This window comes from Argopecten irradians, chromosome 1 (genome assembly GCF_041381155.1).
Source record: "Argopecten irradians isolate NY chromosome 1, Ai_NY, whole genome shotgun sequence".
Taxonomy (NCBI): domain Eukaryota; kingdom Metazoa; phylum Mollusca; class Bivalvia; order Pectinida; family Pectinidae; genus Argopecten; species Argopecten irradians.
The window spans coordinates 18,169,091-18,189,249 of record NC_091134.1 but is presented as its reverse complement, the minus strand read 5'-3'; the positions used below and the strand labels follow the sequence as shown (position 1 = coordinate 18,189,249).

At 34.0% G+C, this 20,159-nt stretch overlaps 1 protein-coding gene across 1 annotated transcript; it reads right to left on the bottom strand.

Annotated features, from left to right (window-relative positions):
* Positions 1–5,464: 5,464 nt before the first annotated feature.
* On the bottom strand, positions 5,465–20,149 carry LOC138319447 (delta-1-pyrroline-5-carboxylate dehydrogenase, mitochondrial-like). Its single transcript, XM_069262606.1, has 15 exons — positions 19,993–20,149; positions 18,305–18,509; positions 17,307–17,354; positions 13,688–13,843; positions 12,388–12,468; positions 12,000–12,074; positions 11,630–11,704; positions 11,007–11,194; positions 10,700–10,773; positions 9,872–10,113; positions 9,583–9,668; positions 9,232–9,298; positions 8,319–8,440; positions 7,619–7,737; positions 5,465–7,334 (listed from the first exon to the last, which is right to left on the bottom strand). Exons 1-15 carry the CDS (start codon positions 20,031–20,033, stop codon positions 7,219–7,221), a joined length of 1,695 nt encoding a protein of 564 aa, XP_069118707.1. The 5' UTR covers positions 20,034–20,149; the 3' UTR covers positions 5,465–7,218.
* Between the last annotated feature and the right edge of the window lie 10 nt (positions 20,150–20,159).

The window sequence follows — 20,159 nt, the reverse complement described above, 5'->3', positions numbered from 1 at the left end:
CTTTTATTTTTTACATTTTAGTGTAGTTAATGTATCTTGGTGTTTTAGCAAGAAATACTACACAATAGCAAATATTGTAATACGACAAAAACAACTCGATCGAGCACACCGAACCTGAATTTTCAATTTATATGCCGGTTTTAGAAAAAGCAACTTTTTATTTGCTAGGTATTAAAAAAAATTATCATAACTTTTTTTGCGTAAAATGTTAAATCTGTCGAAAATTGTGGGAAAAAACGGGTAAATCAAAATTAAGAGGATTAAATAAGGTATGGTGCTATTGTGAGGCTATATGATGGATTGATTGTTTGTATCTGTTAATTTCGCAAACAGACATTCTGATCATCTGGCAACCATTTAGACGCATTATTGACAACGTTTGTCTTGTGGAAGGTCACAGGAGTAAATGTCCGGTCAAATCAGTGTCAAACAGATCAAAATCATGCACGCCTCAATATGATTTTTTTTGCATCATCATCTTTGCATCTAATATTAGATTTTTGAATTATATGATAGAAAAAATTAGTTTAAAAAGAGTGATTGAAAAACATTAACTTCACAGCAGAAGACTAACATGTATGTCATGAGTTTGTATGAGTCATGTGTGTATGCCTGTGTGATTTGGGAGGCTGTGGTATACTACAACCTACTTTATTCTCGCGCATACAATAAGGATAGGCTGAGTGTTCTTCCCAACATATTGATAATAGAAGCAATACATGTACTACATTACACACATTTCCTTAAACTTTCAATATCTGTCGATCAGTAAGCGTTTCGGAACATAAGATGTTATATGAAAAAATACCATATGAAACATCAAGTAAAAGTAACCCTAAATGCTTGCTTTGGATTATATGGCTTTTTAAAAGTCTCTCTTTTAGTACCTATTCGCGTTACATGTCCTCACAAACTATATTTGATCTTTGGTTTTGGCACAACCAGATATTTTTCCTGTTGTAAAACAAACTAATTACTTTACTTTTGAACAACCTTACAATGTTATTCAGATCTGACTGTACCATCACATCAATAAATGGATTTATACTAATAGTAGACTGGTGTGACATGCATAAATTTCAGGAATTTTGGGCAGACATTGATCAATTGTAAAAACAAAGTACCTAAAAATGAACCTTGTGGTACACCAAAATAATGTCCATGGCGTTCAACAAGGTTTCTAAGAATGACAATCTATTTTTAAAATAATATTCCGATCATGCTACAGCATTTGATCAGAATGTATCAAGATTAAGAATTCTGCTCTGCGGGGTCTTAGAATTGTACCTGCTGTACATATGTACCCGTTGCGCATGCATGGTCGTAACATGTTGCTATTTGCTATCTTATCTTTTTTTAATTTTGATTTTGGATACTGCCTCACGAGTGACAAAATATCTTGGTTCTGTCCCCTGCCAGGGGCCCACCATAACACAGACATACTGCAGTCTCCCGAAAATGCACTGATTCATACACGGGCCGTACGAGATTAAATGACGCTGGCTTTTTAGTCTACAAAATATTCATATAAAACGACAATCGCCGTCTAGAGCTCATTAATATCCGATCTTAAAAACTATGTAATATGATATGAGTGTTACTGACTTACACGTACACCAGACTATATATACGTTTTTTGGGTATTTGGATAAAATCGAAGAAACAGTCATATCTAAGTTTTCTAATGTTAAAATCAGTCGGCGTTTTTATCTAAACGCTCATATTGATTATCCATTTTCTACAAATCAATCGTTATATCATCTTTATTATAATAAGTAGAGGAGTAATGCTGTATTCAGGTCCATTTCGTCACGTCTTTGCGGAATTCTTGGTAAAATACACTGAAACGCATTGATTTATTTGAAATATATCTTAGCAAGTAATTTGGATGATCAGTAATGGAATTTAGATCAGTCGGTTTTACTGTGATGTGCCTGAAAAGCCCATGGTGGTGACATGTGTGTGAAATTTTCAAACTCGCTCGCTGTCCGCCATTACACATTGTGGTCGAACTTCTGGTATGCCGAACCCTGTCCCTTGTTCGTAGAGTAATGCAACTTTTGTCTATAACTGCTCAAATCGCTCTGACCATAGTTTGTTTACCTTATTAGGTGAATTATCTTGCCTCAAAATCATTTTATCACCTTCGCAGTGGTTATGTAGTTCATTTGTTTAAACGTGCGTGACTTTGGCTCGGGTATAGGTACAGCGCCCATATTCTACCTTCTTAATCGTATTGATCAACGATTTGATATTTCAACGATATTAATTGAAATACTTAACAATGACTTGGAATTTGCCAATGTTTAACGTTATTTGTTTCATAAGAAATATAGAACAATACATTTATACCATATTTCACTTCTTGGTTATGTAAAAGAATTAGCCTGAGTGAATTGTCCCTTTAATTATAATAAGTAGAGGAGTTATGCTGTATTTCAGGTCCATTTCGTCACGTCTTTGGGGGAATTCTTGGTAAACTTACACAGATACGCATTGATTTATTTGAAATATATCTTCAAGTAATTTGGATGTGTCTACTTGCCATTTTCTTTAACCACAGGATGTTGGACGATCTCTCAGTTTTGATGATATTGGTCAGAAAGATCTCCCTTTTTTAAACATGATCGTCTTTAAATCATTATTTGAGAGCCGGGCCACGAAAACAAATCAGGATGGTTTTTTTCTGTCTTATTTAGCAACTAGTACCGTTTCTTTTGACATTTTGCACATTTAATATCTAAATAAATCTTATAAATTCTATTTTATTCTGGCGTTCCATTTTGTTTTCTAGTGTATATTTTGACAATATCCGGCGTTGTGTCTAGGGTGCCACAATTTACAAGAGACAAAAATTTAAAAGGGTAGCGTTGTATGTATTATGACACCAAACTGCTTCATTCATGATCGATGATTACTCCCATATTACCAGTCACCAATCTATAATATGGACCCGTCACCATATAGTAAACACAAGTCACTCTTATATCAAGCCCAGAGATCAGTCACTACTTTTTGACAGACATATGCCTGTTGTATATGTAGGAGCAGAGCGCAAATGACACAGGTCGTTTAAATTGAAACAATCAACATTTTATGTTCTGAAAATTCAAAATATTAAGACAGACGTACATACTTACAATTAGTATATAAATCTCAGAAAACATGGCTCTAAAGAGTCTGACGTCGACCCGAACTACATTTGTATACTACACTGACCAATAACTAGTCCCGAAAATGATATACATGTATTATCCACTAATAGCCAGTATGTGTTATTTATCTCTGGGGAATTAGACAAACATCTACTCAAACTGTATCGACCTCTACATAGATTTAGCAATTATAACCTAGTACATGATGTAGACAAATCTAAACACGGCTCGACCTTCTGAACATTACATTCCAAAATAGCTGTCGAGTTTCGTTAGCAAAATATCGCTACCTTGAGTCGGGTAGCATATAAAGTTTGTATGAAGTCGCGGTAGATATCGGTGTTTTGGGTACTAGGCACAACGAGGGATATATGTAAAGGTAAGGGACTTTACTATACTTAGTTTAATTATATAATTACGTAGCCCGAGTAAATCCAGGTTCTTTCAACAGTTTTTCAATGAAATGTTTGACTCTGGTGTCTGGGCAGGATCTAAGAGTAACATGAGCGTGGGCTAATTAAAACTAACAAGGTATTGAACTTTTTCATAAAACCTGAGTAAAGTGTTATCATGAAAACCAAATCTACACATGGTTATATGCACTACTCTGAAGTTGTCCAGATATTGTGCTAGTGATTTTGTTAACCATGTATAAGTATCTAAGGCCCGGTCCCACTGAAGAGCGGATTAATTACGGATGAATTTAGTTTACAAATTTTGGCCGTTCGTTGTCATCCGCAACAAAATTGGTAAAAAATAACAAATTTTCAAGTATAAGTTACGGATATATTAATAACATTCTGCGAATTTATTACGAACAAATGCGAATATTTCACGAATACAAGCGAATACGATAACGGATGCTCTCCCGTGAGGTGTACAATCGGTAAGCTTATCCAACAATGCGGATACGTAACAAACACTTACGAATATATATCGCATATATTGAGGAAACAGATAGGAAGTATTGCGATTGTTACGGAAATATTACGAATGTATTAATAATGCATTGCGCAGATGTAGCGGAAAGAACGGTTGTATTGCGCATGTAGGGCATCTGTGTTACGGAGGTAAAACAAGCGCGCTCGGGCCTTTCGGTATCGCTTTTCACAACAACACGACTGCAACAAATTAAAGATAAGCAAGCTGCAATTTTTATCCTACCTCCTCCAGATACAAAGAAGGTCCAGTCTGTTTCAAATTCAAATAAAAACAGACTTTTTCTTTTCTGTCTTTGAAACAATTTCATGAATTGAACAAGTAGATTAATATGTTGTTGGATACCATATTGTTACGCTGCATTGGTATTATTGCCGATGACCCATTATTACACCTGTTCTTCTCGACGGACAGGAAAAAATAGACAAATATGTCGATTTTTGCCATATTTATACAGTAGTTTTGGTTTACGCAACACGTTTGTAATACATTCGCAAATTATTCTCAAATCAAATGCAAAACCGACGCAATACAAACGCTGAACTCAATATGCATTCGCTACAAATTATTTTGATTCCTGATGTCAACGTGATTGGTGCGCTATACATTCGTTTTACACACTGTCCAAGTTCGCTTTAAAGCCGCAAAACCCAGTCAGTTGCGGATATCAACGAATAAAAGCGAATATACAGCGCATATAATAAGCATGTATTGAGTATGTATTGCGAACGAATAACGTATCTAATGCGAATGATTTCCGCAATCAAAATTTTGTGCAGTTCAAAAATCCTGGGAACGGAAAAACACGCCATTGCGGATAATTGCGGATGTTGGGCGACAGATACAAGTATGATTTACGAATATTGCGTATGTTCATCGAATATCAGCCAATTTTGTGAGCAATACATTCGCAAATCTTCCTAAACGCCAGTGGGACAGGGCCTTAAGATGGTCTGTGGAAAATGATCCAAAAATTTAGTAGTAGTATGTCCAAATAGATTTTTCTATGGACATGCAGACAGACAGTATGATAACAATATACCCCTTAACTTCAATCAAAGGGGTATATATGTAACTGCAGAATATGATATGGTATTAGAATGGTTGAAAGAGTGGAGTGTGGGGACAGGTTTTTTTCTTCTTTTTTCTCTCTCCATATTATTCATTACTGAATCCAAAGTCACAACCATTACAATTTTCCAATATCTGCATGTTATGGTAAATAAAATGTGTCTGTGCCTTTTGCTAAGCATATATATGTATAAGAAGAATAGAGATATAATTTGATATGTTCAGTTCGTTAAAACATCATGCGTTTTCATGGTAATTTGTAATTTGTAATACAACATAGGTTAAATAAAACAAATCACTTTCTAGCACTATTTAATTTTATTATATATGTATTACACGCATGACCGTATGTATTACACGCATAACCGTAAACATAATGTAATATGTTAATTAAATTATGAGGACCAAGTGTTAATAGTAACAATCTAGAATAATACATGATATGATAATGAAACAAAATGTTGAGCAAAAATGTTGAATTCTGATTCAACATTGGAAATTAAATGCATGCATACAATTCAAACATTAAAATAAAAATCTGTGTATATCCATATGCATTGCTTACCAGAATTTAAACATTTTAAACTGTAAGCAGAAGCTAAAACAAAGGTCGCATGATCAGCGGGACAAAACCAAAGGGAGATAAATCTAATATAGATCATTATGGAGTATTATGGGAATGTGAGTATCAACAAAGGTATTTCTGTATATATATGTACCATTTGATCAGAGGTAGGAGATTCCTTCATATCAATATTATGCTGTCGAAAGGGACCACAAATACAAAATAAAAGATAAAATAATTTAAACTCAAATTAGTGGACATAAAACCACATTCTAAGATATTGAGAGTTATCTCCCGTGTTAATAACTGTAGATTACAAATCATAGAATAATTTTGTCATAATTTTGCATTAAGGCTTCATGAGATGTTCTCAATCAAACCATATTAATAGTCCTAACACACTTACAACCTAGAAAAGGAAATGTTTGTTTGCATAATTGGAATGACCACAATCACAGAAATTAACCATTTAAATTCCTCTTAATAATTACAAACCCTGTGGAATTCATTAGGAGTCATAGCACATGTATATAATCTATTTATAAGTTAATACAAGCATTCAAATGTTCAAACAATAATTGCTTGTGCTAGCATGTAAAAACCTAATTATAAATACTGTCGGAAACACTAGAACACTGTAAAATACATCAAAGGATATACAGTGTATTAATTACATTAAAATGTGAACTTCAATCATTTACAACTATAGCGGACATAAATTTTTGATGTAAAGCCATATGAATGACCCTTTGTATAGACTGAATATGTTAAACATATGATAGATGAAATAGCCAGTTTCTGTGACGATGGAATGATATCAGCAGCAAACACACTGCAACCTTAACGATAAGTATCACTAATATTTTCATCCACATCTAGATTATTTTTTAATAATCTATTCAAAATCAACCACTAAAAACAATACCTGTTATCTAGATCATAAGTACTGTCAAAGTAAATATACAATGGATAGATAGTAATTTGAACCGAATGCCTTAAATGTTTAATAAAGCGAGAAGAAGAAATAAGTTCAAAATATGAAATGTCAGCTTCTCCAGATCCATATTCTTCTTAGCAGTTGCAATAAAATTGATATGGATAATCTCCCTTCATTAATGGAAACTTTTATACGGTATTTTACAAAATCTTCCAACCATAAAATATTTGTTAGTCCTGTTGTTATAACCTATATTTTCCATAAACATAAAGTATATAATAAATATGAGTAAATATATAACCTTTGATGAATAACCATAATAACAAATCAATATTTTTTATATCTTAATAAACCACTTATAATAGCAAAGGCAAGGACTTTAGATAATTGTATCTTCCATTTAAATGTTCTAGTTGATTGATATGAATTCTTGATCACAAATGAGGAAACACATGACTCGTACGTATGTAGACCCAGATGTAACACTTCACAGAAGGTTTGTAAGCAGTTCCACACCAATCATATAGTGTATTACCGTAACCAATACAGTCTTAGGCGGTCATCGAGGGGTACCGCCATTCTGTAGATGGTACCATTGTTTCTTTGACCGACTGGACAGATGTAAACTTCAGTAGATAGTGAGGACCTCCAGCTTTGTCGTTTGTACCTAAAACATCAGCAATCGTTGTCATAAAAATGTGTTTAGTTGACCAATTGCCAGTTGTCAATCAAACTAATCAAAATCGATATTTTGTGCCTTGTTATTTTCAATCTTACTGACAATTAATCGTGCATTCATACATACATTTTATACAATCAGTAGTGAAACATTTTAACTTCTGTTTGAGCTCTTTCACGAGATTACGCGGAAATCTGTATCTAATGGACATAAAGTGGTTTACAGTCCAGTAACAATGTGTACATTGATGTTTTTATCACAGATTGTCATACCTGACAGTCTCGCTCCTCCAAATGGCTGCTGTCCCACAACAGACCCTGTAGACTTGTCATTGATGTAGAAATTACCAGCCGAGTCCTTTAGCATGTCAACCAGTTCACTCTTAACCTTCCTGTAGAAAGTAACATCATTTTTTAATAAAACATCTTAATATGATCATAACTCTCTCAAATTTTTTGTAATAAGACACAATCCAGACACATTAATTTCCAAACTTTTGAGAAGCAGAGACTATAATTGAACATGACAAAAGAGGAAATTTGTAAAATAAGTCAATTTCTGAACTGAACATCAAACTAATACCAAAGTTAAATGTATAAAAAAGTGAGTCCAACACGGTAGTTCTTTCCAGTAAGCTGATTTTTTTTATCAGATAGTTGTTGACATGTTTCAACTCTAAGCGAGTCGTCCTCAGAACAACGATCAATCTTTATCTTTTATACATTTACCTGGATTACAAGTGAGGCCTCTGTATTCTTTTGAATCCACGGCCGGTTCCATCAAGAATTTCTACATTTTCCATAACCCAGGACGTTGCGCCCCCCCCCCCCCCCCCCCCTATCTTAATTTATCTAAATCAAGTATGTGGTACTGATGTTTATAAATTTCTAAGCAATAAATACATTCTATTAATTGATGACTGAATATGGGTGTTATGAGATTAAGAACAGGTCATGGAGTGATAACACTTACTCATCCTTAGCATAGATGGCGCCTGTCAGAGCGAACGGTGATGTCTTTGTGACGAGTTCTGTGATCTCTTTATACTGGTTATCTGGATATACATACACTGATACCACAGGGCCGAATATCTCCTGGAGGTGGAAAAATGGAGTTTGTAATATTCTATCAATTATCTTACATCACATGAATTAGTGTGTATGTTTCATAAGAATGTCTTAAATTAAATTATTACAGATTTTTTTTATGCAACTACTCAAATATCACTTTTCAGAGGATGTCTTCAATTGAAATAATACAGCTTTCTTGAAATTATTCAAATCTCAATTTTCATTACAGTAGAATTCTAGTTGTCATCATAGCATTGTCAACAGAATACATGTACTGGAAGGTACATGGATTTCAAAAGATTTTTAAAAGAATTGTCGGCAAAAGAAAACCAGTCTAAATGCGTTCATTGGCCTTCCAAAACTTCTCACATATTAATACGACGGTCAAGTTCTGCTTAGTTTCCCAGTTCTGACATTGAAGTAAAGAAAAGTTGAAAGCACTGAAAGCGAGGCGGCGTGGAAATGTAACCACGGACATTGTGAGCCAGGAGGACGTTTTAGAATTTCCATACTTTAAATTAATTTCTTCGTACGCAGACAGATTTTGACGAGAGATTTTATTTTTCCATTTCATAAGAATTATACTGGATACATTCACACCATTTTTTACCGACTTTAGCCATCCTTGCCCGACTGTTCACTTTAACATAAGATAATTAGCTACATTAAATACATACTGATCTATTGGTAGAGCTGCCATGATACGGCAGAAGCCTACCACAATATATATTGTGATACACAACCGCTGTATTGATTATTATTGATATATATTCCATAATAGATACATCAAATAGAGTTAATTAAGATGATTATACCTCTTGCATAATTTTGTCTGATGGATCTTTGGTTTCTATAATGGTTGGATCCACAAAGTATCCTTTGCTGAAAATAAAGAAATGTAACATTTTATATCATGTAAATAAAACTTAATTTTGGCAATAAGGCTTCAATTCCAAAATATATCTAAAGTTGCACAAAAAGTGTCTGAAACTAGCATCGTATTAACAGTAAAACAGCATTGTTGTTCAAAAGAAAAATAATAAGTCAGCTGACCTTCTAACAACATTATACTAACAACTGTTGATTGAAATGATTATCACCCCTTACTCCAATGTTGAGGCATACGTACGGTATTTACCATTAGGTAGTGTTATGACGAAACTCACCTGTCATCACAAGATCCTCCAGCTATGATCGAGAGATTTTTTGACGTCTTTGCATGATCGAGATATCCCTTGATACGGTTAAATGACTGGCGATAGAAAATAATATCTTTGTCAATAAACTTAGAAATCCTCAAATATTAGAAAGACATAAAAGTATGAGTAATTGACAACATGAATTCTGTTAAAATAAACAAATGTGGAAATTTAACATATTGGTGTCCACAGACCTTCAATAAGATATATAAATCACACTGGATTTATGTGGGAATTAGAGGATAAAAAGTTTCACCTTGTCATCTATAACAGCTGACACGAAGGTGCTACTGTCCAGTGGAGATCCGACTTTGATCTGCTTGTGGATATTAACCATCCCATCTCTGATTTTTGGCCACAAGGATTCTGGGATGTAGGCACGCGAACAGGCGGAACACTTCTGACCGCCGTACTCGAAGGCTGAACGAATGGTTCCATTTACTACACTGTCAACGTCTGCTGAGGGATGCACGAAGTGGAAGTTCTTCCCACCGCATTCTAGAAATCAATTAATGGATTTAAATCTTGTAATAGCAAAATTAGACACTTTCATAATTATAATTAACAATTGACTTATTGTTTATTTATCTGTTTTTTTTTTTTTTTTTTTTAAATACTGCATGACTACATAAACTTACAAAGTACCTTATTCATATTGAATCATAAAAGCAAAATATTGTATCAATCAGTAAGGACACATTGTATATCAATTTCCTAACTCTTTCAAGACAATCTTTAATTCTATATTTTCCATTAATAAAGACTGAAGTGACAACAAGTTCTTTTTTATCATTAAGAAGGCTGCAAACACTTATTTTTATTTGTGACATTGTTTACTAAATATCCATAAAATCACAAGTACCTGTACAAGGTGCAATGTGATTCTATCAATGTCATTCTTATATAGCCTTTGTATTTTACCACTTCACATAATTAAAGGCCTACTAAATTGGAAACCTCTCCTCTATTCTTAGTATATTTTCTAGTGGTAATTTTGTCTAAGAGCCCTTAATTGGAAAGTTGTAGAGTTATTGCCCCTTACTTGTAAGTACCGGTATATTAAAATACATGTTACTAGTCTTACCTCCAATCAATCTTGGATATGTTCTGTACTTTTCTAGGTTCTGGCCAACCTGTTTCCATAAATGATGGAAAGTTCTGTAAAACAAAGAAAAAGGATAATTTCAATATCTTACTCTATTGAAGATATGTTTTCCATGAGTCTATACAATTTGATAATTTAAAAGAATGAAACTAGGAATATTACAACTTTCTGTTAAAAACGACAAAACTACATGCTATTAAAAGTATATATAAAAGATATATTGTATAATCCTTAGTGAAGAATTATGACTGTGATTCTACAATCAGATCAGTAATGTGATCCCTACCTGACACTACCAGTAAAATTGATGCCAGCCAGATCATGAGATTCTGTGATTGTGTCACCAAACACCGGACCATCAGCAGGAACAAAGTTGATGACACCTGCCGGTACTCCAGCCTCACGGAATATCTTAAATACTGTGTAGTTGGAAAGCATGGCGGTATCTGATGGTTTCCATAGGCATACATTACCCTGTTACAAAACAATAATGTCAGCATTGTAAGGCAGACTTAGATATACTTTATCATTTTTTGATAGATAAAAAAAAGTAACACAGAGACGATATATCAGCATGTATCTATAGGCAAAAGGAGCATCTTTTGTGATTATGATGTGCACATACAAGATATGAATAACTGTTTCAGGTGAATTAACTCTTTGTTAATGTTTTTGGAACCCTTTTGAAAATTAATAAAATAATATAAATCAATTGTGGAGGTAACAATTAATTGTGAAGACAAAACGTTCATGTGCATCATATGCATTTATATTTCTGTCAATTGAAATGACTTTTCTATTTCAAATTGGCTTCATTTTAAAGAAAAAACAGCGACATTTGGTAATATTAATTTTTTTTAATATTAAGTACATGCATCATGTTTTATTTCTATCTCAACAAACACTGACCATAATGGCTGGAGCCTGTGCTAAGTGACCTCCAATGGCTGTAAAATTGAAAGGAGTGATAGCCGCCCAGAAACCCTGAAAGGAATTAAAGTATAGCCGGTTTTAAAATCAAAATCAAGTATTAGTATATTTAATTTAAATTTAAGTATTAGTATATTTAATTTAAATTTAATGTATAGTACAACTTTCTAAATTAGATATGACAATAATTGTAAAAACAATAGATTATCAAAATAAAAAATGTCTTGTCAAACTTCAAAAGGAATATGGTGAATATAGTGAAATTTAAATACTGTAAACTTATAGTATGTTTTCACAAAATAATTACTTACAAATCTAGCACATCTTTGTAAACTAAGCAGACACATACCTCCATACCTCTGTAGATAGTGGAATTCTTGGTGATGTTCTCAGATGGACTAAGTGGCTGGTATTTCGTGATATCCTAAATATCATAGAGTATTATAAATGATTAGTTTTTTTGTTTATTATTATTTTTTTATTGCTCATAAGACTATGTGAATTTCATTTTTATATATGTATTGGTTACCTATTTGTATGTCAAAAAAGATCATAGAAGAAATGACACCAAATTTATATGTATGCAGATTAACAACTCAACTCTCTCTATGATATAGTACAAAGTTACTCCTAAGATTTTCAATTTCAAATTGAATCTATAGCATTCATAATACATGTATTATCTTGTTCTTAGTAATTAAAGCCAATATATTACCATGTCTAACAGAATTAATTACCTGGGCAAACTGTGCGTTAAATCTGAGGAAGTCTATCAACTCAGCTGCGGCATCTATTTCAGCCTGTACTACATTCTTTGCCTATAAACAAAACATGTACAGTATGTGTAATCATGTGCTAAAACGAGAGTACAATGTTAACCATTAACTTTTATATGCTATAATAATGCCATATGTCTAATTCAAAATGTTACCTCACCTATCTGACAAATAAACTGCTAAAGGCACAGAGATACCCTACATGTACTTCCACACAGTGAACCCTTAAATTTGACCTTACAGTAATGCTTAAAGGCCTTTTAGCCTTTGCTAAAATGGTACCTATTCAGTATTCAGTATAACTTCTTTTCGGGTATTAACACTGCAGACTCTGTATCATCACATCTTGGTTATAGAACAAAGTAAATGATATTTATGAATACACATAGTTTAAACACACTAATCTATACAATATGACAAATATCAAGAGTCATGTTTATATGTTTGGAGTTTTGATGATTGTTTTTGTATGAGTATATGTATTCTATTTCCCAATAAAACATACTACTTGAGACCAATATTTTCTTTTATATCTTTTTTAATTTTTTTTTTTTTGCGCAACTGAAAATCCCTATAAATGATTTCCACATTATTAACTAATCAATGAACCAGATTAATTTCTGTCCTTTATTCAAAACAATTCCTGTTCAACCTAAGTCAGAGGCATGTATAAGAGATATATATTAAGGAATTAATTATTAACCTAGTCTGATAAAATATACACAGTCACACACATCCCATCAAATCTGCAGTATCTTATAGCTAAGCCCTTCTAAATATTCACCTGAAAGAAAAAACCTTAAATATGATTCACACTACATTATATTTGAACTCTAGTTACACTTGAAGATGTCAAGATTTAGCTGCTGCAGCAAAAACGAATGCCTACTGTATATTATATATATACACAAGACTTGTTTCTGAAAGTTTCAGGTATCTGAAACCTTATCATACTGGGGACAATATAAACACTGTAGCCTCAGATTCCTGGTATCAAATTACTCCACAGACTTAGAGTCAGTTACAGGTAAAAATAAACAAGTGTCATCTCTCTTGATCCCACCATACCTGGGCTACAGGAGAGATTGAGGCAAGATAGTCTAGGTTACAGATTAAAGTTCTACAAAAGTCTCAGAGGGCCTGTATATCAATATGGTTGTCTGCTTTTGTCTCATCAAAAATATTATTTTATTTATTCACATTGCTTGTAATAAATTATGGTATTTATACAATTGATCTTTCTGGTGGCTTTAAAACCAACCTGTCCCATCATTGTGGTTGCTAGGAGATCCATTCTGTACTTTCCACTCATCAGGTCAGCAGCTTTGAGGAAGATCTCCGCCCGTTCATACAGAGGGCGTCTCTCCCAGTCCCGTCGTACACGTAAACTTGTGTCAATAGCTTTCTGTACTATATCCTGCACAAATAAACAGAAACATCACAATATCAACATATACATCCAGTGACTATCAAATTACATACAAGATCTGGAAGGGATTTAAGTTTAGTTCTTAAAAAAAGACAGTACCTTTTGTTTCATTTTTCAACATTAATTCATAAATATAATGACTCATAGGGTTCAATGGCCATTCCTAATTAGTAACCCAAAGATAATTTTCAATGCTGAAATTCAAAGAAGTATTTACAGGTACAATCTGACTTCTGTGCAGTAATGCTAAACAAGAGATCCCAGAGAGATCTTGGCGCCCACCAAAGAATGATCTATATCTGACAAAGGAAAGATGGATCTTTTCTCTACTTTTTAAACTTTTTCAAACATACTACATATAAAATTTGAGACAGATTGCTTCAGTACCTTTTGAGAAATAGCGGTAACAAACTTCAACTATCAAAATCCAAGATGACTCCTTGGTGGCCATCTTGTTGATCAATCAGTCCCAAATCACAATATGCACAACTAGGGCCCTAGGGGAACCTACATGTGAAAATTGAGAAAGATCCATTCAATACTTTCTGAGAAATAGCGATAACAAACTTTGAATATAAAAATCCAAGATGGCTGCCTGGCAGCAATTTTGTTGACCGATCGGTCCCAAATCACAATATGCACAACTAGGGCCCTAGGGGAACCTACATATGAATTTTGAGACAGATCCCTTCAGTACTTTCTGAGAAATAGCTAACAAACTTTGAATAACAAAATCCAAGATGGCTGCCTGGCGGCCATCTTGTTGACCGATCGGTCCCAAAATGCAATATGCACAACTAGGTCCCTAGGGGAACCTACATATGAAATTTGAGACAGATCCCTTCAGTACTATCTGAGAAATAGCCATAACAAACTTTAACTATCGAAATCCAAGATGGCGGCCTGGCGGCCATCTTGTTCACCGATTGGTCCAAAAATGCAATATGCACAACAAGGGCCCTAGGGGAACCTACATATTAAATTTGAGAAAGATCCCTTCAGCACTTTTTTGAGAAATGGGGATATCAAACCTTAACTATCAAAATCCAAGATGGCCGCCTGGCGGCCATCTTGTTTTTCCCTATCAGCCTCAAAATCTGCATGGCACAAATAGGGACCAAGGGTAACCTCCATGTGAAGTTTGAACAAAATTCCTTCAGTAGTTCTCAAGAAATATCGATAACAAACTTCAACTGCCAAAATCAAAGATGGCTGCCTGGCGGCCATCTTCTTTTTCCGATCAGCCGCAAAATCTGTATGGCACAACTAAGGACCAAGGGTAACCTCCATGTGAAGTTTGAACAAAATCCCTTCTGTAGTTCTCAAGAAATATCGATAACAAACTTCAACTGCCAAAATCAAAGATGGCTGCCTGGCGGCCATCTTCTTTTTCCGATCAGTCCCAAAATGCAATATGCACACAACTAGGGCCTAGGGGAACCTACATATGAAATTTGAAAAAGATCCCTTCAGTACTTTCTGAGAAATAGCGTAACAAACTTTAACTATCAAAATCCAAGATGGCTGCCTGGCGGCCATCTTGTTAACCCGATCGGTCCAAAATGCAATATGCACAACTAGGGTCCCTAGGGGAACCTACATATGAAATTTGAGAAAGATCCCTTCAGTACTTCTGAGAAATAGCGGTAACAAACTTTAACTATCAAAATCCAAGATGGCGCCTGGCAGCCATCTTGTTGACCGATCGGTCCCAAAATGCAATATGCACAACTAGGGCCCTAGGGGAACCTACATATGAAATTTGAGAAAGATCCCTTCAGTACTTTTGAGAAATACGGTAACAAACTTTAACTATCAAAATCCAAGATGGCCGCCTGGCGGCCATCTTGTTTTTCCGATCAGCCCAAAATCTGTATGGCACAACTAAGGACCAAGGGTAACCTCCATGTGAAGTTTGAACAAAATCCCTTCAGTAGTTCTCAAGAAATATCGATAACAAACTTCAACTGCCAAAATCAAAGATGGCTGCCTGGCGGCCATCTTGTTTTTCCGATCAGCCGCAAAATCTGTATGGCACAACTAAGGACCAAGGGTAACCTCCATGTGAAGTTTGAACAAAATCCCTTCTGTAGTTCTCAAGAAATATCGATAACAAACTTCAACTGCCAAAATCAAAGATGGCTATAACAAACTTGTTTTTCCGATCAGCCGCAAAATCTGTATGGCACAACTAAGGACCAAGGGTAACCTCCATGTGAAGTTTGAACAAAATCCCTGCAGCAGTTTTTAAGAAATAGTGATAACAAGCATTGTTTACGGATGGACGACGGACGACGGACGGTGGACCACGGACGCAGGGCGATTTGAATAGCCCACCATCTGACGATGGTGGGCTAAAAACTGATCATGAATGGACTTGAAAATGTGACATAAATTAATCGATATGTTCTTATAATGCAAGTTCTTGTGACCATCAAACCTAACTTCCATTACAGACTGTATGTTTTATTGTTTTGAACGAATGGATCCGTAACAACCCAATTCTTCCCCATATTTACCCCGTCCCTTCAAAAATATGCCTTAATTTACATGTAATATACACTAGTCTAGATATATGTACACAACTCCTGGATGTGAAATGGTGATAATTATGCTCCTAATTTTTTTTTTATTTTTGAAGTTTTTTACTTGTAGTTTAATTCTCTTTTAGCTCTTTTAAAAGTGAGTTCATTTTGGTAATAGAAGCTTTAAATTCGTTTTTTTTGGAGGGCTTTTGTGTACATTTATACAAGTACATGTATGCAAGTTGTCTCAAACACACAATAGTCTGTATTTTTGTTACAAAACAAACAATTACAAATGATCACATACATGTAGGACAAAAACAAATCTCCATGGACCCAGAAAATGTATAAAATTCCCCCAGACATGACTGTAAATGTAATATGATATGTTCAACCATGCATGCCAACCCACAAACCTAACACCGGTGTATTCTAAGTAAATAGCATCTGATTCAGAATTCAACACAACTTCATCTCATCTTCCAACACTAATATTATACGCCCTGCTGGCCTATATAGACTTAAAATCCTGTCTTAAAAGTGGAACAGTTTACATTCAGTTATAATTGCCATATTAAGGCGTGGATACCTAGAGTATTAGCTTAAAATGACTTGTTTAATACTTTTGGTTCTGGAGAACCAGGCCATCATGATTAGCATTCACTAGCTATCAAATTCCATAATTAAAATATTTTTTTACTAATTTGAATGCAATAGAAGTATCAGCAACAAGTTACAGCAAAATAAAATTACAAAAAAATCTAATTTTCACTTTTTAATACTAATGAAGATGTACATGTATCTACAATACCATTGTCATATTATACATATCATTACAGCGACTCAATCCTTTGTACCTGAACGCTACATTTTTTTCTCTGTTTCAATTGGCAGAGAGTTTTCTTAATTATAATTAAGATACTTACTGCTGAAGCATATGAAAACTTTGCTATTCTTTTCTGATGGTCAAATGGCTACAAAATATAAACATACAAGGATTATATATAGCTATATACAAATCATACTGCAGACTGTACAGTCTTCCACCATTATGTAGAACGAATATACGTACCCGGCCTACTATACTTTTCGGCCGGGTACGAATTGGTCCCTATGTGTTGTAGTGGAGCGCTGCCTCCGAAAATCACTCGGGCACAGTTTTCTATACTTTTTTGTAGGTTTCCAATTATTTTATGCGTATACATGCATTTACATATTATTTTTGTCCAAAACAAACATAACTACCATTCTTAATATCTACCGTACCCCTCACACGATGTCATATTCACAATTTCTGGACTTGCCGTAAAAATCACCTTCAGAAAGATCTTCATATGTATTACGTAAAAAATAATGCCTTGGTGGCAATTTGATAATCTATGTGGTTCAGTTTTATAGCCTAGTAAGTAAGCGATATCGAACAAGTAAGATGAAATGCAAATAAACGTTTTTAAATGGTTTGCATAATCATTACTTTGCTCCATTAGCAGTAATAGGCACCAATTGTAGCTCTAAAGACGACATCATTTACTGTCTTAAAGTCTTTTGAGCTACAATATTAAATTGCAGCTTAAACCATTATGGTGTACTAAATGTAATATTATCATGATAAAAAAATGTCATATTGTATCATACAATAACAGCTGTATAACCTTTAATGATATAATTTTAATTAACAACAGGCATTAAAGTAAACATGTATTAGTTGCACAATTAAGGACTTCAACAGACAAAGAATTTTAAAAATATGCTCAAATTAATAGAACCATTAATTAAAATAAAGCCAAAATATCAAATTTAACTTGTATATCGTGATTTACACTGCAGGTATTTCCATCAATGCTTATATATATATACATGTGACAGCTATTTTGGATCAAGTCTCTATGTAACTTAAGATTATAAGACAAATGTATAAACTTACAGCGACCTGGTGGCGCACTTCACTTGTCCGGATTTCCTCATCACCGATAACGATAGGAATATCTTCTATAGAATTTTCATACTTAGAAATTGCTGCTTCTAATTCTTTCTTTTCTTTGCTTCCCGGAGCATAATCATGCATCGGTTCATTTACAGCAACATACTGTTGATCAGGCATAGCTGACAGACTACGGCATGATATGATTCTGTAATTAATATGATATAATTACATGTACGTGTATGTACATGCTATTAAATTATAATTCTGTAATTAGTTTATGATCGTTATAGTCTATAAATGACATACTTTTGTCAATTAATTGTTATAAATTAAAAGGCAAATGCATGTGATATGTTTAGATCACATTAAATCATGTATTTACATCAAATTAAATAAGCAAATTAATGGTCTTGTAACAGAATGCATTCATATTCTATGTCATGCATATATATTCTAGTCCGCTAAACCTGCCTATATTATTAGGCTTTTTAAATTTTTTTTTTGCCTAATATTATATATTAGGCAAAAAAAAATTAAAAAAGCCTAATAATATAGGCAGGTTTAGCGGACTAATATGCTTACAGGGCTTTTTTCCAACATGATTTGGAGCCGAAATTTGGCCCCATTCCCCATGGCAAAACCTCTCAATTTTTCCTAATTCAAGCCTTAAATTTCCCAAAATCAAAATTTCTTGAAAACTATCCAAAAATATTACATGAACTTAGTTGGTTAAGACATTAAATATTTGTGAATTGGCGTCAGAAAAGTACATAAACTACACTGGAAATAAAAAATCTTATTTGTTATGCTTTATTTCATATTTCATAATTTTCCCAAAATCCTTGTTTTGTCACACATTTTCCCAAAATCAAAGCCACAGGCCCCATTCCCAAAGCAGTGAGAAAAAGCCCTGGCTTAGAGTGCAGAACACCGACATTTAAAAAGATGGTGAGACAAATCCTATAGTAATAGACAAAGTCATGTAAATGATAAACCAGTACATGTATAACTAATTATATAATTAGCTATTTAATTATATAACAAAAGGATAGGATGACAGGCAGTGTCTATATTATAGATACTAAATTAACTACCAAGGTAATTAACTAGGTATTCTATTGTGGCAATAATTAAAACACACACAATTACATACAGTACACTGCAGGGTTTGCACTGGATTCCATGAATTGGTCCATATACATATTTAAGGGTTCTCAGATAAAATGGGAGAACCACCATTGTGCATTTTAATAATACAATGTATTGTAACTACTGGATCTCAATGACTAGTACCATTAGTTCAGCTTAGTGTTGATCCAGTTACGAACTATCACAGGTATGGTGACCATTGACATGTCTATAATCATTAATACAGCAGGTGCCCGTTATATTCGATTCAGACAGGTCATAGGTCATGATCAGCTGTGCAGATACACATTACAACAACGAACTTATACACTTGAGGGTCGTCTCTCTTGAGCTAATTACACACAGTATATTATCTCATATTAAATTAGTAGAACTAAAATAAGTCAATTCATTTTAAATATATATATAGACGTCCGAGCGAAAACAATCTTATTTGCAGAAATATTAAGCTAGGCTAAGGTCAAGACCGAAGATTATTAATGTGCATCGTCAGACTATAAAGATGATGCTAAACATACGAAGCAACTGATTTAACTCACCGCCTAGGGAAAAGCCGGGCATATCTTGTTAAGGATTGCATGTTGAAGATCTTCAGCCTATTATTTCACACAAAGTGTACACCCGATCTCCTCTGTCAACTGCTGTGTATCAACTAGATTTTGCACATGTGTTTTGTCAGTGGATAGAAGTGTTCCTTCGCCGTAGA